General features: G+C 36.2%; 1 protein-coding gene across 7 annotated transcripts in view; it reads left to right on the plus strand.

Moving 5' to 3' along the window:
- Window positions 1–22,774, plus strand: part of LOC145684198 (dynein assembly factor with WD repeat domains 1-like) — a 161,411-nt gene extending 138,637 nt beyond the window's left edge. For 6 of the 7 annotated variants that reach the window (XM_081756239.1, XM_081756241.1, XM_081756237.1 and 3 more), the window contains 7 exons: window positions 3,488–3,691; window positions 6,620–6,742; window positions 7,466–7,650; window positions 8,348–8,477; window positions 10,210–10,369; window positions 16,235–16,369; window positions 22,332–22,774. In XM_081756239.1, the coding sequence (XP_081612365.1) occupies window positions 3,488–3,691; window positions 6,620–6,742; window positions 7,466–7,650; window positions 8,348–8,477; window positions 10,210–10,369; window positions 16,235–16,369; window positions 22,332–22,529 (1,135 nt within the window). In that variant the 3' untranslated portion in view covers window positions 22,530–22,774. Of the gene's footprint in view, window positions 1–3,487; window positions 3,692–6,619; window positions 6,743–7,465; window positions 7,651–8,347; window positions 8,478–10,209; window positions 10,370–16,234; window positions 16,370–22,324 lie in introns of all 7 variants that reach the window. The other variant, XM_081756242.1, reaches the window with a different exon arrangement.
- Window positions 22,775–27,085: the final 4,311 nt, after the last annotated feature.

Below are 27,085 nucleotides of genomic sequence, written 5' to 3' on the forward strand. Positions count from 1 at the left end.
TCTTAAGAAAACCATACTATTTTTAAAAACTAATTTAGAACATACTAGAACATAATAATATATATACGAGAGCTGTCCATAAAGTAAAGAACGATAGCTTATCGCGCGCGGCGCCGACCTCCATTACAGCGATCGCGTACGCAGCAGTTAGCTCCTTCACTCACCTTAGTGTGAGCCGAGTCTCAATACTGTGAGGTTACGCTACTTGTTTTTGCAGCAATTCAAAATGGCGGTGCCAATCGAAGATCCCGCCACATATGACGTACGAAGTGTCATTCGTTTTCTGAATACGTAAAAAATTAAGCCTACTGAAATTTATAGGCAAATAAAGAACATTTATGGTGATAGTGCGATGAACGAGTCATGATTGAGGAAATGGTGCATTATGTTTAATCAAGGAAGGACCAGCATGTATGATGAAGATCGTAGTGAGAGGTCATCACTTATTACGGAAAAACTGAAAGATAAAGTTGAAGAAAAACTTCAGGAATACCGACGTTTCACTTTGAACACGTTACACGAATCTTTGGGTGGAAAACAGTTGTAAACGATGAGGAACTCAAGCAAGCAGTGACAGCCTGATTCAAGTCTTTGGTGGCAGATTATTAACATCAACATTGAAAAACTGGTTCCATGTTATAACAATTATCTTGACAACTATGGCGATTACATAGAAAAGTAGAGTAAGATCCTGTGCCTTTGTAAATAAAGTTTTGTGCTGATATCTTTTATTTTTAACCATGCCAATTCGTTATTTACTTTCTGGACGACCCTCATATATATATATATATATATATATATATATATATATATATATATATATATATATATATATATATATATATCTTGAATAATCTTTATATTTCTTTCCCTGTTTATAGGGGGTTAAATTTGGTAATATCGACATCTTATTCACATTCTAAAGGTTTGATCAAATGTCTTTTATTAAAAATTAAAGTTTCTAAGTCCAAAGATTTTCGAAATTTGTGAAGGATGAGAAAATTTTAGAGCAAACTTTTCACCGTTTTGTCTACAAAATAGGATAGAATGTTTGTACACAATTTCAAATTTCTTAGGTTTTAACGATTTCGAAGATCTGATATTAAATGAGTTCGTGAGTTTGCTATTTTATACTGATATATTAATAATACTGATATGGTAATACTGACTAAAGCTAATTTATTAATCCAATCTTTATTCTTTGCATATCTGTGTGAGTGGGTTTCTTCGAGATTCTCCCGTTTTCTCTCACTTTCTTCATTCCACCATTTCATTCATTTCTCATCATCACCGTCTCTTTTAGCCTAGGTGGGTTAAACACGGGACGTGAAACTCAAAGATTTTTACTTCGCATATCTCCTAATAATATACATATTATATATGGCGTCTGAAGATGACGATACAGGCAGCCTTCGAGTTGCGTAAATTCGACACACGTAAATTCATATTTGTGTAAGAAATTTCTGATAGAAATAAAACTTACAAGTGATATTTTCGTCTAAAGTAAGAAATTTTGAATTTCTAAATTCTATTTTGAGGATAATTTAGTGAGTGAGACATAAATAAATTACGAGAATAATTATATTGGAATTTTGTTGAGTTGTTTTACCTTCTGAGCGGTAAGAATATAAGGATCTGTACTTCATATATAAAACACGTTATGCAAGTGAGCTTTTGTTTCACTGTGTTATTAGGCAGTATTTTTGTAATGTTTGCGATAAATCTTAGGTTATAGTAAAAACCCGAGCTACATAAATTTTAACTTGCGTAAAAGAATCTCGAACAATCTACCTAACTCGAGACTGTTTGTATACGAGATTTCAGTTATTCGCGACAAGTCTTGAAGTGTATCCACTACGAATACGAATATCCTATCCTAGGGCACATAGTCGTAGTATTTAAGTCTTATTTTTGCATTTTATAAAGGTAACCAAGAAAGTTCTGTCGCTTTTTCACCCACCACCGTGGAACATCGATATGTCATCTAAGACTACCTGGAAGATCAAAACTAGTCCCCATCAGCATCGACGATCTGCGAACGTTCTGGAAGGACATTGGATTCCATTATGGTAGGGGGATGCGGTGGCTCAGTAGTAGAGCGTTCACCTCTAGTGCTTGGGGTCCCGGGTTCGATCCCAGCCCCTGCCAAGTGAACTTCGTGGTGGACAAACGCCGTGTGCATGGGTTTTCTCGGGGTTCTCCCGTTTCCTCCCACTTTCTTCATTCCACCATTTCATTCATTATTCATCATCACCGTCTCCTTTAGCCTAACCGGCATAACCGTGGGACGTAAAACTCAAAGATTTCATTTCATTTCATTTTTCCATTGTGGTAGAATTTGGTGAGCCGTGAAGCAATTAAGGTATCAAGTGCATTTTGCACCTCAAGTAGGGATTTGAACTGGCGTCCTCTAAGGTGATTGTACAAGGAATGGAGCAGGTGATAATCAGATGATGCAATGTCCGGGGAGTATGGCGGATGCTATAGTGTTTCCCATCCAAGGCGTAGAATGGTGCCTCGGGTCATCCTAGCCACGTGGGGCTTAGCGTTGTGCTGTAACAGGAAGACCCTTTTGCGATTCAGAAGTGCTGGCTCCAGAGTTTTGAGTTTTTCATTAACATGGCTCAACTGCTGATAGTACACAGTTGCATTGATGCTCTGACCAGATGGTAGCAGTTCCCTATGCACTATGCCGCGAGGAGTCCACCAAACACACAGGAGGACTTTCTTCTGGTGCAGTGCTGGTTTCGGCTGTTTTAGAACCGGTTCATGGGATGCTAACTAATGACGACAATGCCTGGAGCTTCGTACAGATCCACTTCTCATTACATGTCAATATCCTGTCCAGAAATCGTTCCTTGCTCAGACGAGACAGCAAAGAAACACAGGTGTCTGCTTGTGTTGCCTTCTGGCCCGGAGTCACAGTGCTTCCCAAGTTGATGAGGTGTTGCCAAATGGTTTCTTCACTCACACTGAATTGTAGTCCCAGTTCCTCACATGTCTAGCCACTGTTCGCCTCAATTGCTGCCTGAAGATCTTCATTTTGTACATGTGTTGGTCTTCCGGCATGTGATGTGTCTTCGAGTGTTTCATCACCTTCCTTACACTTATTAAACCACCACTTCACTGTCCGCATAGTTACGAGACCCTCACGAAAGGCCTGACATGTCTCCCCCCCCCCCCCCCGTTGCAGCGGCGTTTGACTCCAGTTTGAACTCGTGCAGCTTACAACGTCCTTATGACACTCTGTGGAGGCCCCATGTTCACTGTATACTTACCTAAGTTCACAGTGTAAGTGAACTGGCACAATCAGATAGTATGTTGGATATACTCACACCGACAACTGACCTTAGCCTTATCTCCATTCACATTCAACTCCCAGTGTGAGGGCCAATTGAACACAGACCTCCACAAAAAGCGACATAACTTTCTTGGTTAGCTTTATAAATAACGTTAAACAATTGAATTGTTGATATTGTCGTTTCAGGACTGATATTGCTGAGCTGGCAAAACAAATAGCTAAAGATGAGCCTCTTGTAACTGATCAAACTTCCAAATATTTATTAGACTCCTTGAAACGATTACAGAAAAAGGTTAACGAAACTAGTAGTCGCAACTTTTATAAATACAAAACTTTGAGAACGCATTTGCTTCCATTGACGAATGTTGCATTTGATAGGACGGGGAAAAAGTAAGTATATGAATACTTATTCTGTTAGTGTGTAATTCAAGTTTCAAATACCATAAAAAGCAGTTACATTCTTGGCCTATTTTTTTTCCTAACATTATACGATGCGTACATGTATTATCTGAAAGTAAAATTATTTAAAATTTTGTAACAAATAATTTTGCGGAAGTACTGTTCCTTGTGTTTTGAATTTTCATGATAACAGACCTTCACGGACTTAGTAAGCATGTGACATATTTTGAGTGAAAATCTTTGATTTTCAAGGTACTGGTCATCAAATTGGTTATTTGGAGTTCGTTCTTTTTATTAAGTTTAACTTCCAAATTTAGTGACCAATAATTCGGGAGCAGAAAAATCTGACCAATACAGGGTGTGTCAAAAAGGACATTACAACTTTAAAAACTCAAATTGATTTATTCATTTATCTTACAAACATAGTTTTGGTGTCATTTTGTAGCAAAATACATCAAGTTTTGACTCACGTAGTACACTAGTTCAGAAACAAGCCATCGCAAGCGCTAGCGGTAGTTGCAGCAAAGAAGGCTGCGTTTACTGGTCCCGAGAGTGGTAACTGTATGTTTCGGTTTGAAGAGTCCAAGTCTGCGACAACTGTGCAACGTAATTTTCGCACAAAGTATGGTAAAGATCCTCCCAGTAGGCCTACTATTTATTCTATCAGTGGCATAAGTGTTTTATTGAAACTAGATGTTCGGTAAGACACAACCGGCCTTATGCAGAATCGTTCTGAGGCGTGATTAGTGCCATACTAAAGAATTAAACTAACATATGTTTCCTGCAGTAGTCAGGCCTCTAGTATGACACTAACCATACGTCAAAACGACTCTGAATAAGGCCCAACAAATCTTCAGGTCGTCCCCTTACGTCTGAAGACGTTGTAGAGCAAGTGAGACAAAGCTTTGTGAACAGTCCTAGAAAATCAACCCGGTGTGCTTCTCGACAGCTGGGCGTCCCACACATGGCAGTTTGGCGTGTGTTGAGAAAACGTTTGCATCTCAAACCATACAAATTACAAATGGTGCCAGAATTAAAAGACACTGATAGAATTGCTCGTAAGGAATTTTTGGCAAGAAATCAACTTCAGATGGGATATGTGCCGCATCACCAGTGGAAGCCACATTAAACCTCTTTAGGTACAAAGTAAAAAAGTTTATGTATTTTGCTACAAAATGACACCAAAATCATATCTGTAAGCTAAATATTGGGTTGGCAACTAAGTTCCCGCCGTTTTTGGTGTGAGGCACCCATGCTCCACACTTCTGAAGTTTGCTCATCGAGTGAAGATGCTTCTCTACAGTAGTGTGGGAGCAATCCCTTGTCTCTGCCAGTTCTCCTGTTGTTTGACATGGATTTTCATGCAAAAGGTGGTTCAATCACTTTTCATCGAACTCAACTGGACGGCCAGAACGAGGTGCATCTTTGAGGTCAAATTTTCCTTTTTTGAGCTTTGCATACCAATCACGGGCGGCTCTTTCAGCTATAGCACCCACTCCATTCACAGCACAAATATTGCGAGCACTTTCTGCGGCCTTAGAACCTTGATTAAAGGCAAAAAGAAGGAGGTGTCGAAAATGCTCATTCTTCTCAACTTGACATTTGATGTTAATGATATGTAAATATTAAGAAAATGTATCTTAGTAAGAACGAAACATATATTTAGTTAGAACAATATATTCTCTTTCGAATGATGTACAACTTCGTGCCAAAAGTATTTAATGTCATGCAGATATTTCCAATTTAAAAACCGGCGGGAACTTAGTTGCCAACCCAATAAATAAATGAATATGAGTGTTTTTAAGTTGTAAAGTTCTTTCTGATATACCATGCATCATTCATATACGTTGTGAGCTCCTGAACTTCTAGAATCTCTCAAATATTGTCATGTCAAAACAATTGGTTAAATAGTTACAGGCAATCAAAGTTGGTGTATTTTCTTCGTCCGAAAAAGAAGTAATTGTTATTTAGACACGGAAACACATAATTCATCCAATCTTTAAATTTGATCTTAGTAACCATATGAAACATTATCATGTGCAGGTCTTCGGTTCTCTAGTTATTGACAATCGAAGTTGAAATTTGGATTTTTTTTTTTTTTTTTTTTACTATTACTCGTTCTTCTTAAGCTGATAAACAATCAAAACATACTCCCATAACCCCTTTCTTTGCCACTGCAAAAAGGGAGAACAAGTTGATTGTCTTATTGAGGAGGGAAATTTCGTAAAGACAAAAACGCGTAAAATGTAGCTTTTCACTTCCTCGTTGCTGCTCTACCTTAGCTATTATTAGTAATTGTAACCAATAATAACTATATTTAACTTTTCATCTTTTAAAAAAGTCTGGGTTATTACTTATGTATTAAAGATATGATTTCAGACATATTTTTGAACAGAACTACTTAAAATTAAAATAAAAATTCACAAAGTTAATTCCAGTCATTCTTTTCTTTAAAAATTGAGGACGTTGTGAGTTAAACCAATCATGTCGAAATTCTACCTTTATTTCAAATTTCAAAGAAGATAGTCTTCTACATATGGATAATCAAATATATAGAGTAGTGACATGTGCAAAATATACATAGTAATAAATTATGAATTTAAAAAGTACGAATATTATATGGTATAGTGTCGTGTACAATTAACATGTATAACAAAATGTAGTGTTTACTTATTTTGTGCAATATTTCGCATTTAGTATTCGGCAAAAGTAGTTTTTCGAGAGAAGTATATTTTAATAGCAAAAATGCACTTACGATGGCGGGGAAATTGTTTGAACTCTCTGTTTTTAATTAGATGCTTCAGGTCAGTGACAGATCTAACTTAAACTTCTTTATAAACTTGTAATTTCGCCTTTCTTGTAAGTAGTTTCTCATACGTTAAAATAATGATGACTATATCTTTTTCTTTTTTAAAATAGATGCATCACTGGAAGTTATGATCGAACGTGTAAAGTCTGGGACGTAGATTCAGGAAGTGAGATTCACACACTCGAAGGACATAAGAACGTAGTTTATGCTCTCGCCTTCAATAATCCGTTTGGGTAAGTTTGGGTCTTGTAACTCACTCTTTCCAAGCATAAGTTGAAATAATACTTCTGTTTAGATCATTATTAACATCTATTTACCATTTGTATTATACTGGGAATAATCGTTGGATGTTAAGCTCAAGATTTTATTTCATTTTAGTTTTCATAATCCGACACACACAAAAGACACCTACAATGATGTACAATGAAAATGATCTTCCTCATTTTGTTTGCATTTTGTGTTGAAGTATAAGGCGTAGACGTTTAAGCCATACACATTTGTAGCATGAAAAGGAAACTCGCCACGTTTTAGGTACAAAAGATACAAATGTTCGATAGTCTACAGATAGTCCCAACCCAACTCCATCCACACACGTTGGGTCAACCCTACCGACAGCTGCTCTGATCCGATTCTTCAGATTGTCAGGAGTGGTTTCCGCAGCATTTCCACACACTGTGCTATAGTTTTCCAAGCTCTGTATCTGCGTTTACAGTAGATTTACTTGGGCTTTGCACATGAGCTCCTCTTATGCGTACCTAGCCGCCAAACCGGTGTATCAAGATCTCTCATAATACGTGAAACGAAACTTTGTGAGCTTTTCTTTTCATGCTGTAAGTTTAAATATGCCATACCTTACATTTTTGCCACAAGATGTGAATGAAATCACGGAGATTATTAGTAGCACTGTATAATTATATTCTTGTAACGATTGCTTTTTTTTAAATTTTTTATTTTAGGGATAAGATTTTAACAGGTTCATTCGATAAAACTGCTAAGCTGTGGTCTGTACAGAGTGGCGAGTGTTATCATACGTTATGGGGTCATACCGCTGAAGTTGTTACAGTGAAATTCAATCCTCAAGGTACTTTGGCGGCCACTGGTTCCATGGATACCACTGCTAGAATATACAACGTTCTTACAGGTAATTATGAAGATGAAACATTCCTTTTGTATATTTATTGTAGCAAGGTTTTGTACAGGAATAATTATTTATATAGTTGTGTTAGGAATAGCTTAATTTCGTACGAGATTTGCGTTAATCTTAATCTGCTACTCCACTAAAAGAAGTAGCCTCTACATGTTCGACTTAATTCACAAGGAATATATCAGGCGATAGTACAAGATCATCTGATAATTATGAAAAAGAATCGACAGTAAAACCCTTAATATTTCTTCAAGTATGCTAAGGAAGAATTTTGTGAATTGTTTTTAACGCGTATTTTGGCTCGCTAATGGAAAAAAAAGCAAGGAGAGAACAGAGTACGAAATTCTATAAATCGACTGGAGAGACAGAATGGGACAAGGGGGAAACAGAATAGTAAAAATAAATAAAATCGCCCTGAAACTGGAACATTTCGAAATCAAGAGCTCACTCACGTATTTGAACACCCAAACTATATAAGACCAGCTGTAAGTAATCGTTGTTGCAGACTCTTAATTCAGAACCATGACTAAATGAAAGAAAAAAATACCCTCATTCAATTTTTCGTAATTTATTTAATGCTGTTATGTAGTGGATTTTCAACTAACAGGTAATCGAAACAGGTAGTAGCAATTTGTTCTATTGCAGTTGTCAATTGTCCGTTTAATTTTTGAAAGAATATTTCTTTTTATTCCAGGCCAAGAATTGGCTAATTTGACAGGCCATACAGGTGAAGTGATAGCTTTAGATTTCAATAACGATGGCCAATTGATAATTTTGGGTTCATTTGATGGAACGGTATCTCTTTGGGATGCCAGAACACCAAGGTAAGCATTCATTAGTTCGTTTCTCTTCCTTATATGGTAAACGTAAATTATAATGGAAATTGCGCAAAATGAAATAGGCATACTAAGTGAAATGCAGTAATTTCTACTAACATAATTAAGGAAATTACAATTGATGCGTACCATAAATAAACAGTAAGTTTGGGACTGTCTGATATCATAGAAAAATGCTACTGATGTTTAGCATATGACCGATCGATTTTTGTAAAATACTGTAGTAAAGAGAAAGCTAATAGTTCTGTAACGTATAGAAATATATTGGACCTTATAATACACGGAGAGAAAAATGCCCTAATCTGAAAGGAACGTACGTAAATCTGGTAACTTTCGGAGAAAGCTGTCACCAATAGGAAACAACATGCAGCGAACTTAGAGAAGTGTCTGTAGGAAAAATACATACTTAAGGCTGTAGGGAATATCCTGCAATCTGTATTGTGCTTATACTGCAATACGTATAAAATATACGGCAAGCAGGACTCTACGTACACTATAAGCACAAAATATGGAACCAAGTCCAAAGATCTGTTAGGTAAATTTTAAGGAGGGCGACTACGAACGCTGGGGTATGTAACCTCTTGCTTGTATATACATATGATCATCCGTATATAAGGATACAGTGTTCCGTATATAGGAATCATCATGTCTGTAAGTATGTGATATGCGTAAATTCTGTTGCATACTGGAAGTCTGATGTGTCATACATGTCTGACGTGTGAAATAGGCGGCATTTAATCATTGCATGCTGAAATTCTGTATGAAGTATATGTATTGGACGCAGGAAAGGAGCAGAAAGCAGTATAAATAGATACGGAAATTCTGTGGTTGCATACTGCAATTCTGTATATGACTCAATAAAAAAAATATTTGAAAGTGATAAGACACTAGGTAGTTAAACCGTCTTGTACATCTATTAAACGCGTCAACATTTTGTTTAATCCAACAAATGTTCCTTTACATTTAATGAACTCTTATATTGAATAAAATAGGTTCGCAGTTAACTAGTTACATGGATTCTTTTTATAACCCTCTAACGGGAGCTGCTATACGGAAGCCATTAAATCCAAATTAAACTACTCGCTGAGGAAAATAATACGTTTATTGTAAAAATTATTGACGTGTAACAGTTTCGCCAACTCTCCACTTGACTCCATCAAACACTATCAAAGAGTGACTGATAAGCTAAGTAGATAGTTGGCGAAACTGTTACACGTCAATAATTTTTACAATAAACGTATTATTTTCCTCAACGAGTAGTTTAATTTGGATTTAAATACACTAAAGCAAAATTTGTGCAATGGAAAATATTACAGAAGGCGATTAACTTATCAAACACCTTCAATGTAAAACAAATTAATATTTTTAAAATAACGAAGATTCAAAACCCTACGTGGAGTTGTAGATTGAAAAAGAATTATAGGGCCTAAATCCTAAGTAATGTAAACGTTAAAGTTCACTATCACATTTCTTAATGATACATTATAACGTTCTTACGTATTTTCCCTTCATTTAATTACTTCTTATTAATAGAGTTTTGTAGAATTATTGCTATGATAGATTTCATTTTGTTCTGTAAGACTAAAAGTCACCACCTTCGTAAAGTATTCGTAAAGTATTTAATTCCAACTATATTTCCAAATCGTCACTATTAGTTCGAAATAGATTATTCTTGACTATATATTTAGATTGTTTTTAATGCTTCTCTTTTTTTATATAGGAGAATTGGCGTTCTTGAGGGCCACTCAGCAGAGATTAGTAACTGTATGTTCAATTTCAATTCTACTCTTGTAGCAACGAGTTCAATGGATAAAACGGCTCGGTTATGGGATATGAGGACACTTACAGCTCAGGCAGTTCTCGATGACCATGGCGATGAGGTAAGAACTGTGTATCACTTCAAAGATACCAATAAGAATTGCCGATTGCCAAGATGTATTAAAAGTAAAATCGCATCTAGGTAAAGAACTTATCCCTCATATGAACTATTAAATAAAAATATACGACTAGGGTTGCCATATCTTATGTTTTTCCCGTATGTTTTACGTTTTTTCTGGTACGATTTACGTTATACCGTTTTATTTTGCTCGTAAAATGATTTCTTCCGTTTTTCAGAATAAATAAATAAAATACTCCTGGACATCTTAAAATATTTTTATAAGATATTTCTTAATTAGAGGATTTGATATGTCACACACTGTTAACATCAGACTTAGTATTCACAGAGAAATTCAACAAGTTACGTCTTCATCTTCTATCTAATCGGTGCTCCGTACCTTTATGCAGGGGTAAAAGTGGATCTGAAAAGGTAGGGGGACGGTAGGTAGCGGCATGACGTCACACCGTCCCCCTGCCTATCTTTGCTCATTGTATTTTTTTTTTAGGAACTGGGGGGACGCCGTACATATTTTTGAAGGTGGCGGACGGCGTCTCCCCGCGTTCCTCCGCACTTTTACCCCTGCCTTTATGTTTAAAAATACTTTGCGTTTAACATCTTAGCTTTCGTCTGTCAACAGCGTCTCGATCATATTGCAGTTTTGATCGATTGTGATCGATTGCACTTTGACAGAAACAGAAGCTACTGTGAAATGATAAAAGCCGGACTCCAAGTGATTGTGAATTTCGATGTTTTGCAAAAATTGTTTTGGAAGGTACGAGGTGCATTCAAATTATAACACTTCCATTTTTTTTTATCAGGGCTGATAACAGATAGAAACGTGCTGTCTATTTTAAAATACGCGAGTATTCGTTGTCAAAGCCTGACAGATGCCACACCGTATGGCACACAGAACTCTAGCAGTAGCCGTGAGATTGATAATTGTTTTTGATACTTACGATACTTTTCGTTTTCTCCTTTTACGTGGTGTGTGTCACACCGCTTGAAATTCATCACCAGTTGAATGAGACATGTGATGTGGTGTCATGGCTGTATCTAATGTGCGTTCGTGGGTGTGATAGTTCAAAAAGGCAGACAAGAAACCAATACAATCTTGGCCTCACACAAATCGGTCTGACATATTCGAACGAGTGGAGAAAGTTGTTTTGGTAGACCACCGAATGAATGTGGAACATACCATCTCCGAAGTTGGCATTTCCTTGGGATCGGTGCACACTGTCGTGAGACCGGCTTGTGCGAGGCCGAGATTGTCTTGGTTTGTTGTCACACGGTGTTCTGCCTTCGTTGAACTATCGCACCCACGAACGCACATTATATACATCCATGACACCATCATCACATGTCTCATTCAACTGGCGATGAATTTCAAACGGTGTTACACCACTCAAATGGAGAAAACGAATGATTACACCAAGAATGTTATAAAATAGAGGATCTGCCCATACAACAAAATCGTGAAGACATACGTCACAGCTTCGCCACACCTACTCTGCCCACTCCGAGCCACTAAGATCACAATGTTTCGAGCAAACAGTCATGGCGGAAACGAGAGTAGCCAATCAAACGTGCCAGCTCGGACTATGCTCGTTTTTTTTTTTTTTTTTTTTTTTTTTTTTTTTTTTTTTTTTTTTTTTTTGCTTCATTGAGTTCATATGATGAAGCTACGTATAGGCAGATCCTCTATTTTATAACATCCTTGGATTACACACTGTTCTTGTAATGAAGTCACCGTTTTACTTATACCGTAAGTATAAAAAACAGTTATCATATCACCGCTGCCACTAGAGTTCTGTATGCTGTACAATCTTACCATCTATGTCCCCATTGACAACGAATGCTAGAGTATTTTAAAACAAACAGCACGTTTCTATCTGTTACTAGTTTTGAGAAAAACTGTTGGAGGTGTTAATTTGAATGTATCTCGTAGATTATGAAAGAATGTTGGACTGTTAAGAGATGTAAAGTCTTGATTAAACTGCAATTAAAGGGCAACAAAGATTTGTGTAATGGAGGCTACTTCGTTTGTTAGATTTGGTTTTTTGTCCCTTTCAGCATCAAGGCTATATGAGAACAGAATATACAGCTTAACGTGAGATCCGAACTTCATGAGATCCCTCAGGAATTATGTTTTACCGCGTTGCAATTATTTTTAGTGAAACTACTCTAGATTCTAATTAAAATTATTCTACGATACTATGTGAAGCCATAGAACATAACACATGCCTATATGATTGTAATATGTAAATTTTGAACATCACCGGCCTTATGCAGAGTCGTTCTCACACGTTATTAGCACCATACTAAAGAGTTCGACTAACATATTTCCTGCAGTCGTCAGGCCTTTAGTAGGACGCTAATCATACGTCAAAACGATTCTGCATAAGGCCCCACATGTCTTCCTTATTTTCTCTAAATATTGTAAAATCTCCCTTTTTCTGTCTGAAAAAGCTTGTAATTCACTACAGAACCATTATTCAACCTATTACTAGTGGTTAAAGTCTATGAATAAACAATTTACTAGGCAAAACCTATCCGCCTTATGCAGAGTCGTTTCGAAGTATGATTAGGGTCATACTAAAACACTGACTACTGCAGGAGACTTATGTTAGTCGAACCCTTTACTATGGCACTAATCGCACTTCAAAACGACTCTGCATAAGGCCCTATATGTTTTATATGGAGAAAACATGTAAGAAATCTTAAAACATTACGAACTATATTCAGAAACAATTTTAGTTGTAATTAGTTTTGTGCTAAAAGTTTAGATAACACGTAATTATAATTTCCGTATTCAAAAGCACACGTTTGTGATATTATCCATAATTTTTATCGGAAGATGCAAGCCACGACTTTTCCACATGGTTGTCCAAATACATTATGAGAAAAAAGTATTTAAAATTCTCTCTTAATTTGTTTTCTGTTATTTTGTTTAGAGAGCCCTGGTGGAAGGTCGTCAGTCAGTCCTATATAACATAGTGAAAATGTTCTTCGATATGGGAAATACACGTGCATATTCAGTAGTCAACTTCTTAAACGACGCAAATCACACGTAAGACCATTCCTAAATATGTCCCTTCTTTTCTCCTTGTACTTAAAAGATTCTAAGAATTTATCTCAAAATGACCACAGTCAGTTCCCTTGTAATATTGGCTCAAATGATTATTTGATTTTGTGAATTTAACCTTATCGTTGCGAGCAATTCGATGATTATGGAACTCGGTCTGATGATTTTATTGATTATATATTCAATAAAGCTACTGAATTATGTAATGTAAAGTCCCTGCTGCTGCGGTTACGTGCTGTTGGTGGGTGAAGGGAATGTTCACAGAAGAGACGAGTGAATTCGTTTACAGTTTTGGCAGCACATAAAATCAGAAAAAGTTAGTAGATATAGTCCATTTATTTTTTGTTTTATTATTGTATTGGGTTTCGCAAATGAAATGTCTGCTCTCGTGTGTCATTTCCAAAGGCCAAATAAATAAATAAATAAAAATAAAAAAAAATAAAAAGTACAACACAGCTGATTAATCCAAATAGTCGCTGTCTGCAACCACACACTTTTGTCATCGATCAGGGAACAAATGGATTCCGTGGTGCAGTTCGGGGTCTGCAATGCGAGGGAGTCCTCAACTGTACATTGCACTGCCCAGTCATCAGAGAAGTTCTTCCCTGCTATTAGAAGAAAGGATGGCGGGAAAGATGATCAGAGGTGTGAGAGTCAGCAGAATTTTGTAGTTGAGGAAGGATTTCATACTATAACACATGAATATTTTGCATCGCCCTTTGAGCGACAGGTACGCATGAATTGTCATGAGGACGTTGGTCATTGATGAGTGTTTGCGATCAAGTTTGGGCTGCATTTTTTAGTATTCAGAACTAGAACGATCCATAATGATGGTTTCTCCTGAACGGAAAGAAAAACGATAGATCACACTCTCCGCAACAGCAGCAGCGCCTTCTGACGGTGGGGAGGGATGGTTTGGGACACTGTTCTGGTCGTTGATCACCATCCAAGCAAGTAGATAGTATACTGAAAATCGTAGAAAGAATGTTCAATATGTTCTACTGACATTCTCTTCGACCACCTTTGGCAGGAGTGCTGTAGTGCCACCATTTTAAAATCCCTGCCTTTTCCTTTGTTTTAAAAGAATCACTTTTGCCAAAATGTTGACGCAAAACACCGCTAAATGAAAGATGAAATCACTCAAATTTGGGGTAAAAAGACGCTAAAAATTGTAGCATAATATTTTGACACAATTAACACTATAATATAGTGATATCGATTTTTTAAAAGTGCATGTAAATTAAGTCAACATAGATTAAAAAGAATCTAACAGACTCTTTAACTCACACTTCTAAAGCTAGTCCTTACTATCTGTTTTACTTGTGACTTACAATGGAAGTTCTGCAAACTAGAAATTGAAAGTTGGAATTGAGGCATCTGAGTAGAAAGGGCGAACTCAACAAAGACTTGTTCTGGAAGAAATGCGTTTTAAACTTGCTTCATAACGGTAAAATCAACAAAACCTTCCTCTATCAATTAGTTATTATTGTTATTATTGCTAATGTTGACATTTCTGTTATCATTACTTTGGGTATATAATAACAAAATACCCAATGTTGAATTCACTCTTACAACCCAGAACGCCTCAATTGTTTTCTGTTAGAAGGCAAACGGTCCCAAAGAACAAAGTGAAATTGTCGGCTCGGCTATAGTTAAAGAATTCGTTATTGCTTACGCTGATCAAAACAAAGAAAGAAAGAAAAAATGTATCAAAACCACTACGATGTAAGAATGCTTTATCACAGAAGGAGAAATTAGTCACAACAGAAAAAGCACTAGATTTGTAAATAAGTCGCTAAATCGTCATTTAAAATCCCCCCCCCAAAAAAAGTCGCCAATCGGAAAAATTATTTTTGTCGCTATCTTCGAAGTTGAATTCCCTATATTTAGCGACTTTTCCCATTAATTGGCAACACTGAAAATGGTTAGGTTTACCGCGATACGCCATCTTCCGAATAGATAGAAACAAATTCCCGTGATGTGTCTGATTCTCGTTTTAAAATCGTATTTTTATGTCTTTTATTGTTGAGAATTATTAATTTCTAATTAAATAATATATTTTAGCAATTTCATTTATTGTCAAGATTTATTCTAGTATTGTTGCAAACTGTATCTAGGAAACAAACATTAATATGATATCACTTTTCAAGGAAACAATTCGCAAATGATAAAAACTTTCCGTATTCATATCCCTAAATGTGTTTCTTAGTAATTTTGGAGCTGATCAAGGTTAGGATATAAATGAACATTAATTAATTTTTATATATTAATTTTTCCTATAATATTACTTTGGTTTTAGCTCATTTTTCATGTCTCATTACAATTTCTAGAAACTTTCTTTTCATAATTCATTGCAATATTGAACGATTTCAATTATACGTTTCCATTACGATCTCGAGCAACTTAAATTTCATCGTTGAATTGCACTTTTTTTTGTGTGTTTTCCGTCGCCAATACATTCTCAATCAACTTTTACCCTATTACCCAACGTTCCACTACATTTGCAATCGACTTAACGTCTAACTACGTACTCATTCAACGTAATGGTTAACTCTCATTACCTTCTCGAATAAATTTTATTCAAATTTATCAGTTGACTCTCAAGATCTTGCTTCAATTCGGTATAATTTTCCTGTGTTAAAGGTAAGTCTCTAAAGTTAAGAACTTTTTAAAAATGTGTTCTCATTTCGAGAGGCATGAATGCTAATTGTAAACATAACCTGAATAGCAAGGAATAAAATTGAATAAATAAATATGTCATTAATGACAGCCATGATATTTCAGGTTCTGGATATTGCATTCGACGTGCGTGGTCAAAGATTGGCAACAGCGAGTAGTGATTGCACAGCAAAAATTTGGGATGTTCAACAATTCAATTTATTAGTAACAATGAAAGGTCACTTAGAAGAAGTGTCGAAAGTAAGTTACGCATTTCTACACAATTTGCTTACTATATCATTTTTATTACTAAGTTTATTATAGTCAATCATATGAATTAACTATCATACGAGGCGCATCCAGACAGTAACATCCTCACGTGTCCTATAGCTAGGAAACCATACGTTGCGCGAAGCAACTGCGTACACCTGAGAGAGTAAGGTCCTAGCATGGCGCATGCGCCATTGGAACGTCCCTAGTGCTCTCACTAGCGTCGTGGTAATGGTTGAGGATGGACGTTCGTATTCCATCTCTCCCCGCGTGTGAAGTGCGAGCTGTGATAAATGGGCATAGTTTCGATTGAAATTCATCGTCAGCTGTGCCAGGTCTATAGACCTAACCTCATGAGCAAGCAGGTGGTGCGTTGCTGGTGTAGACAATTTACATCAGGATACCAAAATGTGCATGAGAGCAGTGGGAGCCAACCGTCATTACAGACGACCTTGTGGACCTTGTTCGGAACGCATCGTGCAGAATCGTCGCTTCACAATAACAGAAATCAGCGGTCAATTCCCGTAGATTCTCCGTTCCTTATTATTGCACACCATTGGCACGGAGCACCTGCTATTCAAGAAGTTGTGTGCCAGGTAGGTGCCGAAGCAACTGATTCCAGAACACAAAGCAGGGTGCATGGGGTCAGAATTGACATTTTTGCAACGATACAGCTGATGATAGATTTCAATCGGCGCTATACCATGTGCATTCAAAAACTTTATCACAGCTCGCATTTCACACGCGGCGGGAGCTGGAATAGGAACGTCCATCTTCAACCAGTGCCACGACGCTACTGAGAGCACACTAGGGAAGTTCCGCTAGTGCATGTACCAGGCTAGGACCTTACTCTCTCACGTGCAGGCAGTCGCTTCGCGCAACATACGGTTTCCTAGCTATGGGATGCGTGGGAAAGTTACTTTCTGGATGCACCTCGTATGTTAATGTGATAATGTAAACTAGGCTGCGAAATCCTGGAGGTTAGTGGAGAATTCCCCCTTTTAATATTTTTGGAAGAAAATTTCTTTTTCTAACAATTCGAACTGGGGTTAATATAATGACTTTATTGTCAGAAGTGGGCAAATTAATTACAGAAATTCAAGTGTAATTAACACATATTTAATATTTAATTAATATGTGAACTAGTGGTTAGTATATATGCCTAATCTTACATAGTTTAATAATCAGAGATATTCAAATATGTGGATTGACTATCTCCAATACGAAGAGGATTTTTGTTTACACTCCTGTTTCTCTTCAATCCCCCCCCCCATTCACTTTGACTATTGTGATTTCTCACTCTAATATAAAAGATAACTATATATGATGGTCGTATCATAAAGAATATACAATTAGCAGCACTCGGAAATATATGTAGTTGTATTAGCCATATTTGAGCCAAATGTCATGTGGCACATGGCTGTAGTAATCCAGTAGTTCGTTGTAATTATGAGCTACTATAACCATATACGTAAATTAATGATTGGGACATTCCATGTAAAAACAACAAGTCGTCAAACTTGACCATCTCAGATTTTTGTAAAAAAAAAAAAAAAAAAAAAAAAGAAAAAAAAAAGCACAGCTTTATTACAATGGGAGGTGGAAAAAATCCCAAATATCACCTCTCTCCTCCTGAAAGTGTCTCCATACAGGGTGTTCAAAAACGTCAAAAAAGGCAATTTTATCAGTTACAGTGATTATTAAAAATTGTAATAAAATGGTTAATATGTGCACTAGAGATATAAAACAAACATCATTGGAAAGCTTAAAAATTGCTCTACAAGTTGTACTACATTAAAAAACCTGTAAAATAAAAAATACTTCAAAAATTCAAACTAAAATTTGAGTTTTGAATTCCGCATAGAAATGTCCTGAATTTGTTCAAAATCGTTCAGATTCTAGCCTCATAATGCTAAAACATCACAAAGTTTCGTCTTGGGCACTCAATGGGATCCGATTCAAAATTCAACATAAACCAAGCATTGCACGATATTGACCATGTGAATATCTGGGTTCAGATCGATAACCATTTGTCTGTAGCTATTTACCTGCAGCATCAAAGGAATTTATATTCAATTCCATTTATTTCTTGATGTATTCATTTGAATTTACACAATTATCCACTTTTCGAGTTATTTAAAGAGGTATTACGCTTCCGAACAGTACTCAATACAGGTCATTATTCTTGTTAGTCAGTATGGATGTTTCGAAATTTATATTGGCTACATTGATACATGTTATTTTCATTCCTTTGTTTCAGGATTGCTGTCACAGACATGTGGAAGTGTATAATTGAAATAGGAAAAGGAATTTAATGACTAATAGTTTGTGCTGAAAGTGTATGATGTGATTGTGAACAGTGTCACTGTGTTTCATAACGTATTTGATACAAATATTGTGAAAGGGAGGGACTGTCTCAGATTTAGTTTATTTTTTAAAATAAGAAACTACATACAAAATTATTAGATCCATATTTTTCCTTTTTGCTGAAAAAAAATTCTTCAATATACAGCCTTCCAAAATGGCTGCTTTCCTCTCGGATTGCTCGAAAAACTGAAAAACATGTCAAACTAAAAGAATTATTGTAGAGAAACGAGTGTACTTAGTAACATAATCGCAATAGCAGGAAGAGTATAAAGTTGTATGTTTCGGTGGAGGACCAAAATTCGGAGGAGGAATCGCGCAATTCACTCGCAATGTTGTCAACTTTGGTGAAATTTTTGCTAACTTCAAACATTTATTTTTCTGTCCTCACGAGCAATACCAACCATCTGAGCAATACTTTAACACATAGTTCTAATTTAACGCGAAATTTAGATTTTATTTTCCACTGTTGCGAGCCAATTTTGGGTCCCGAGTTGGAAACCCTGTAACTCGAAAACGAAGCGGAATTCGACTTATGTTTATAGGAACTTTTCTACTGGATTTGATGTCAGGATTCATCCCTCAAAATTTCCACATTCCCTTTCAAATCGCCTTGTGTATAGAACCTAAACACCCATAGGAAATATTTACATTTCAAGTACAAAAATCGATATTTCAATAATTAATTGCGAATGTTAGAGGCTACAGCCGCATGAACGGTCAACGGATATTAAATACTTAGGTACTTCTCCAATAGTTGTAAAAAATTCAGATTTTTAAAAGGTGGGGTTTTTGAGAAAATGGCGTCCAAACATGGCGTCTTAATGAAATTTTCAGCTTTTCATCATGCTATAACGTGGAATGTAATAATCAGAAACATAAGTCCTTTACACTTTTAAGAGACCTTATGGAGTAGATTTCGATGCTAGAAGCAGATGGTTGATATTGCTCGTGAGGACAGAAAAATAAATGTTTGAAGTTAGCAAAAATTTCACCAAAGTTGGCAACATTGCGAGTGCAACTAACTGAAACAAGATTTTGTGAATATGAGTGAGAAATATTAATTAAAAATCCAATAGATATTTAAAAATGTCAATGTTTAACGAAGTAAACGTTTAAGAAAACGCAAGTGTTAAGGTCAATTTTTGTGATTTTTAGGGTCATTTTACAGGAATTTTAGTGTCATTTTATAGGTCACTTTTTAGAAAATTTTAGGTCAACAAGATCTGGGCCCTGATAATCACTGTAACTAAAAAATGCCCTTTTTGACATTTTTGAACACCTTGTATGGGGACACTTTCAGGAGGAGAGAGGTAATATTTGAGATTTTTTCATCTCCCATTGTAGTAAAGCTGTGCACCAATTTTTACAAAAATCTAAGATCGTCAGGTCAGATTTTTTCATTTCGTTGTTTGATTTCACATGGAATGTCCCGATTATTAGGAATGACCATAATTAATTTGAGGACGAAATGGCTCATCCACCACTCGGGTTAAGCTTAAGGAACAACAACAATTACCTATGATCAGTATCATAAATATTCTGCCAATATTGGCAGGTCAATTCCCACAACAGAAAGGCTTCCATGCTCCACAGTTTTCCGTTAACCTCTTCATCTTCACGTACGATTTTTCTGTTTCAATATCTTCCATTAATTGTAGTCTCCTTCGCCCCCTCCCTCTCTTTCCTTCTACCATATCCTCTAGCACGTCCCTCATGACACAGTTCCTTCTTATTCTCTTTCTCTTCTCAATAATTTCTAAAATTGTTCTTTTCTCCCCTACCATTTCTAAACCCTCTCATTCGTTTTCCGTTCGACCCAGCTAATTGTCTCCATTCTTCCCCACGCCCACATTTCAATAGCATCCAATCGTTTTTCATCATATTTGCGTAATGCTCATGTTTCTGCCCCATATAGTGCAATACTCCGTATGAAACATTTTATCAATTTAGTTGATTTTGATTTTAAAGTCCCGTTCAGCAGCGAGGCTATATGAGACGTGGATCTACTGATTAACGTGAAATCCGAACCACATAAGCTCCCGCCAGAAATATTTTATGAGTCTTTTACTCAACTCTTTATTCAAGGTCCAACAAAATAGTCTTTTCAGCCTCCTGAAGGCTTCTTTCCCCGCTCCTATACTTGCTTTTATTTCAAGTTCGCTCTTCATATCATCACTAATAATTCTATCCACGTACCGAAAACTATTCATCTGTTCTATTTTCTTTCCTCCTACTTCTATATTTGACAGCGACTGCTTCGTTCCAATCAGCATGGCTTTTGTCTTTCTAACATTTATTTTCATCCATATTCTTCTCAACCCCTTTCCCAAGTTTTCTAACAAATTATTGATTTTCTTTTCAGGTTTCATTTCCCATGAAGTTTGAGAAAAATTTTCGTACATAAAAATTTGAAATATTTAGTAATGACTAGTCTTTGGATAGCTGGGAACTTGGCTCCCAGATCGCCGCATTTGCTCGGCCTGCAGCCTCGCGCGTCATATTTCAGCGTTTACTTCCGTCTTTCGTACGGCAGAAATACGTTTATGGCATTGTTCTTTCCGAAAAATTAAAATCCCTTCCCCCTCCCCTTAGAGTATGAACATCAAATCTAATCCAAACTGTAGGAATTAATAACTCAAAACTTACGAGGTAATTTTATCAATTCCTGTGTACATTATGAATATTGTCCTGACCCACTCTCTTCAAAATACAGACAAATCAAACGAGAACCAAGATTGGTTCTTGTGAAACATCTTTTCTCCTTTTTCTTTTTTCTAAGGCGAACAAAAATGTATTAAAATTCACTATTTCCAAAGCAATCGAGATCAGATCGGACAATTTCTTTTTGGATGGGTTAAGTGCGTATACAGAATGTTTCAAAACAACAACAACGTTTAGGACGTAATTCCTAACAGCAACATAAGACAAAAAGCATAAACCAACCTGGGTGGAGAAATCCGTCATTTCGGTGTTATAGGCTGCTGAAAACATGAAAATATGAATTTTAAAGGTCCGTAGCTCCAATACTATGGGACCTACCGTAGTCGGGTCAATACTTCACTTATGAACTGATATGTACTTTATCAAAATATCCATGTTTCAAAATCCTATGATACTTTTGCAAGAATTTTTATAGAGGTAGTTAATGAATACTTCAAATTATATGCCCGTAGCCAAAGTCTTTCCATAAAAATTGTGTGAGAAGAGCAGGATTTTAAAACTTTTTTTTTTTTTTTAAATAGTGGACATATTACTTCCTCAGTCTTGACCCGACTACGGTAGATCCCATAGTATTGGAGCTATGGACCTTTAAAGGTTTTTTTTTTTTTTTTTTTTTTTTTGTTTTTGTTTTTGGGCAGCCTATAGCCTAACTCCGAAAGGAAGCATTTGTGCATCAAGGGCCGTCTATACTTTTTGTTCTACGATAGGACTCCTATCTTGATGTCAGGAATCACCTTCCAAACGTTATCAGTGTTGTTTTGGAACAATCTGAATAAAATTTTTGAGTGCATGTTTTAAACTAAGTAATGCTTTGTTCTTGTACGTATTATTACTATTGTTGCCACTTATCTGTTTGAGTTTTTAGGTCTGCTTTAGCCCGTCTGGATTCCAACTGTTAACAGCCAGCTCTGACCATACAGCTCGATTGTGGAACACACAGACAGGAAATTGCATTCAAGTGCTGGAAGGTCATACAGACGATGTGTTTTCGTGTGCTTTTAATTACCAAGGAAACGCTATTTTAACTGCATCGAAAGACAATACATGTCGTATATGGCGATAGCATTTTTTTTTTTTTTTTTTTTTTTTTTTTACTGTATTAAGTGATAACATTTAAGACATTTTTAGGGAGTATAAATAGCATTATTATGATGATTATTATTATTTGTAAGTGAGCTTTATTAGCTGAGAACAAAAGCAGTAATTAATTCGTACAGATAATTGTAAATTTATGCTTACTTTTTATTTGATTTTCATATGAACATTTAAATAAATGTTTAATAATTTAATAAAATGCGAACAGTGATATATATTTTTTTTTTACTCCACCTAGTTTATAATTGAGTGTTGTATAATGTTAAGATTGTTCGACGTAGATTTACTAAGATTTTCCTTAAAACTTTATATCTACTGTGTAGTGTCAGTGGCGTAAACTGTATTTCATCAAGTGATGGTTGAAACACTGAATCTCATACTCTTCCAGAACAAGCGTGCTTTGATTTTCAACGAACTTAAAATGTTCGTTACTAAATTCGTTATTTTTTGTTGTGCGTGTGTGTTTGTCTGTCTGTCTGTCTGTTATTTGCGAATTTTTCGATTTTGACTCATCCATTTTGAGCATGTATCTTCGTAAAACAACATATCCTACAATATTTTAGCAGAACTCTTAAACAAAACACGTGGAAAAAATGTAGTACTCAAGAAAATTATAAATGGATAGGTATATTACAAAAGAATTATTTAATGAGTATAATAATAAAGTACATAGAACAATTAGTATAAAGCCTGTAGAAGTTAATAAGAAAAAATAATTGTTTTTAAGTTCATTCTGGCAATGCTCTTGGAACGTTCTGATTGTATATAAATTGGGTGTCAAAAAATAGTAATATACCGTAGTAAATGATTATTTATCCAGAATATCTTTAAGCCCCAAATTTCCCTTGTGTACGCCACTGATTTAACAAGCTTTGAACAACTGACTATCTGAACCTGCGCTGTCTACTCAGCGCATCGTTCTGTTATTACCATGAATCTCCTTCCCACTGTGCACATCTCCTTACACAAGTAAAGGATAGGAGACTCACAAAGGAAGTGAATTGCTATGTATAGATGTTGGAGTGAGTTTGTAGCAAATTTGTAGAAGTAACACGATGTCAAGGGGAAGTATTTTTTTCTAATAAATCCATATCCGTCCGAGTACGCCCCATTGCGTCCGATTTAAGCAATGCGCCTGGAATGTCCATCAACCCGCCATACGTAACTTCTCTACTGGTTGCCTAACACCATAGTTTCGGCCTGTAACAATGTTAATCTTATGGGCACAAAACGGTCCCTAAAATGTTGAATAGAACAATAACGACACGATTTTTGAAAATTTGAATGAAAACTGAACAAGCTACAGAAAATTTTCAATCGACCAGTGAAAACGGCACGTTTCTAGCACTTGTGGTTTTTAAGATATTGTCGAAAGTATTGGGGACAAACATACAAACCTAACATTTGATATATAGATAGAGGATTTTAGTCCAGATCAAATTTCTCCTCCCTCGAAACAGTGACTCAAAAAGGACTGACAGAGTGATATAAAGTACTCAGTCCTAATTAGTAGGTAGTACTTATTTCTAAGTGTTCATAGGATAAGTAACATTTTCCGATATACTATATAGAAAGATCAAATTATAAGCTATTATTGGTTTGATTATCTGCGCTGCATACAGCAAAGTTGCGTACTAATTTTCTTGTTTACCAATGACGTCAGCCACATGGCAGAATTGCCAGATGTACTGGTTTTACTTGGAATTCTTTTCATACACAGTTTTTCAAGAAAATGAAAGGGATATGTTAACTGAAGCAAATTTAACGATATCAGTCGTGTATATATTTTAAATCGTTGTAAGCTGAACAGATGAAACTATTTAACATGGAATCAAACACTAAACCGTATAAACATAGGCGGTTACTAACTTAATTTCCTTATATGAAGATAGAACTTAAAGAATATTTTTTAAAAAAATATTTAGAAACACATTAATTTTTTATAATATATCTACAGCAGCGGTGGAGCCAGGAAATCATCATGGGACTAATAAACTGCCATGCCGAAGAAGCCCATAGACAACCATGTTACATATATATAGAAGCTGATGCACTGGCCAAGTGTCACCGACTGAAATTTTCGCCTCATGGCCTGTTAGATTTTCATGTACTATTGTGACCACGTTATGTAGTGTATTTGAGTACACAGAATTGAGCCGAATTATGGAGACACAAGATAACAAACAAGTTACATTCTTATCAGTTTTCTTTAACAATACTGGTTTAAAATACTGATATGCCGCTATATCCATGAAGCGCTATGGCTTGCCAGCTGTAACACATTCAACTGGTTGATGCGTGGTCAGCGCATTAGCTCTCAGGTGTCATTATTTCTGACTTTCTGGACTTGAGTTCACTACTTCTTAATTCACGTAGTTCTCCAATTCCCACATAATTATGAAAAAGTAAAGTATGTTAGTTTTACGTCCCAGTGGCGTAACTAAAGGCTTGGGGGCCACCCCGAAGATAGCGTGTAGAGGGGCTTCTTCCCTACTTCCCACTTTACGAGTTGGGGCCCCCTTATAGCTTGGACCCCCCATAATGCGGGGTCTGCGGGCCCCTTATTTACGCCTGTTACGTCCCATGATTATGCTTTGGGAACTAAGGAAGACGATGATTATGATGATGACGAACGAAATGGTAGAATAAAGAAATTGGGAGAAAACGGAAGTACTGGAGAAAACCGACACAATGGTAGTTGTGCACCACCGAGCGGAAATGGAATCAGGGACACAGCCACTATAGGTGAGCGCTCTATCACTGAGCCACCTTCGGCCTTACATGATTATGATCAACACCGGAAATGTTAGTAATCAAATCGGCAGTAGAATCAGAGATCACACACACTATGAAGTCACGTGCGATAACAATTTTTGCTAAGTATGAGCTCAATAAAATTAAAACAAAACTGGAGCATCCTGGTTCTTTTTAATGCTCTCTACTCGCACCCGTAAACCGTAAATTTTGATGCATATTCTGACGAAAAACAGTCGCTCTTGCAAACAACGAATATAATACATAACTTGTTTTTAAAAAATTTCATGTAGGGTAAAAGAGAGCTTCTGGGTAATAAGTTTTTTTAATATGACTGTACAACACTTCTGATTTATAAGAAAGATCACATTATCGGGGATCACAAATGCAATATACTACATTTAGAATCAATTTTTGATATTGCTATACTGAGGGGGAGGCAGTTTGAGTATGTTAGCCTCTTGCCTACACCACTGGTCTACTTTCGTTGTCCACGAGACAAGAAATATAGTTTTATTCTCTCGACTATTTTTTTTTAAATCTCGTTTCGTCTCAATTCTCAGCAAGCTTCTCATCTCGATTCAAAAGTGTCTCGTCTCATCATGTAAATGAATATACATAGTAGATTCCCGCCTATCCCCAGATAGCAAAAGTGACTTGCAACAAACTGGAAAGCAGATTTGCAATTCAAGTCTGGCAAACTTGCAGCAGACTTGTGATGCAAGTTTAATTCAAACTTCCTAGTTGATGCTCTTCGAACTTGCAGCGCAAGTGTATGGTAAGTTTGCAAAGCAAGTTTCTGCAAGGGGTTTACTTGCATAGCAAGCCTACTGGGTGTTCCCACTTGCATTGTAAGTGCTCAGCAAGTCGGCAGCAAGTTAGTGCAGGTCAAACATTTATCTTTCTTTATAACAAAACGATGTAAATATTCCTTCGCTATAATAAGTAAAGTCCCGTTATGTTGATATCCGTGCAAATTGGTATGAAACATAAGTTTCGCTTATCAGCTACTCTTAGTTTTGGTGTTACTGATGACGGCCGACTTGAATTCCAACTAACAACGATCGAAAATATGATATGAGAAAAGAAAGACTGTAACAACTAAGAAAAAGAAACAGAAGAACGCAATGGACGAAAGAAAGAAAAGGAAAAGAACACAATTCTTACATGGAATGAAATTTGACAAATACAATATTATTTCTGGAACAAAGAGCATAAGTCATTGGAAAGCCAATGAAATTCTTAGAAATGGTAATAAAGATTATTGCTGTACATGGAATGCGAAAAACGTAACAAATTTATTTCGGGGGAAGGGGGCTTGAGCCCAAGGAAAAGATAATCATATAGGGTGTGCACTGGTAAATCCAACATAGGACTATACTTCTGTCTCTTGGATTTTGTCCGTCTCGTCAGAATTTTCCTTGGATTTTGACCACTTGGATTTTGCCCCCGCTCTCGTTATTACAGTCATTATATACATGAGTTTTGATTTACATAAAAACATGATAGGAGTCAAGCATTTTGGTGCTGTATTTCCCTTAAAAAAAACTCCCCGCATAAAATTCCCTGTGTGCAAGGATTAGGCAGAACGGGAATTCCCGTTTTGGCTAAAGATAAGTCCTGGAGTGCTTTAGTTAGAACGGGAATTAGGCAGAATGGAAATGAATCGACTTAAAAATATCTTATTCCAACCAATATTTCTTTAAGAAATGATTTCATTCAGCCACACAAAAAATATTCAGACGCCGAAAGGAGTACAGCGACACATTC

The sequence above is a fragment of the Thermobia domestica genome, chromosome 4, assembly GCF_964235325.1.
Source record: "Thermobia domestica chromosome 4, izTheDome1.hap1.1, whole genome shotgun sequence".
Classification (NCBI taxonomy): Eukaryota; Metazoa; Arthropoda; class Insecta; order Zygentoma; family Lepismatidae; genus Thermobia; species Thermobia domestica.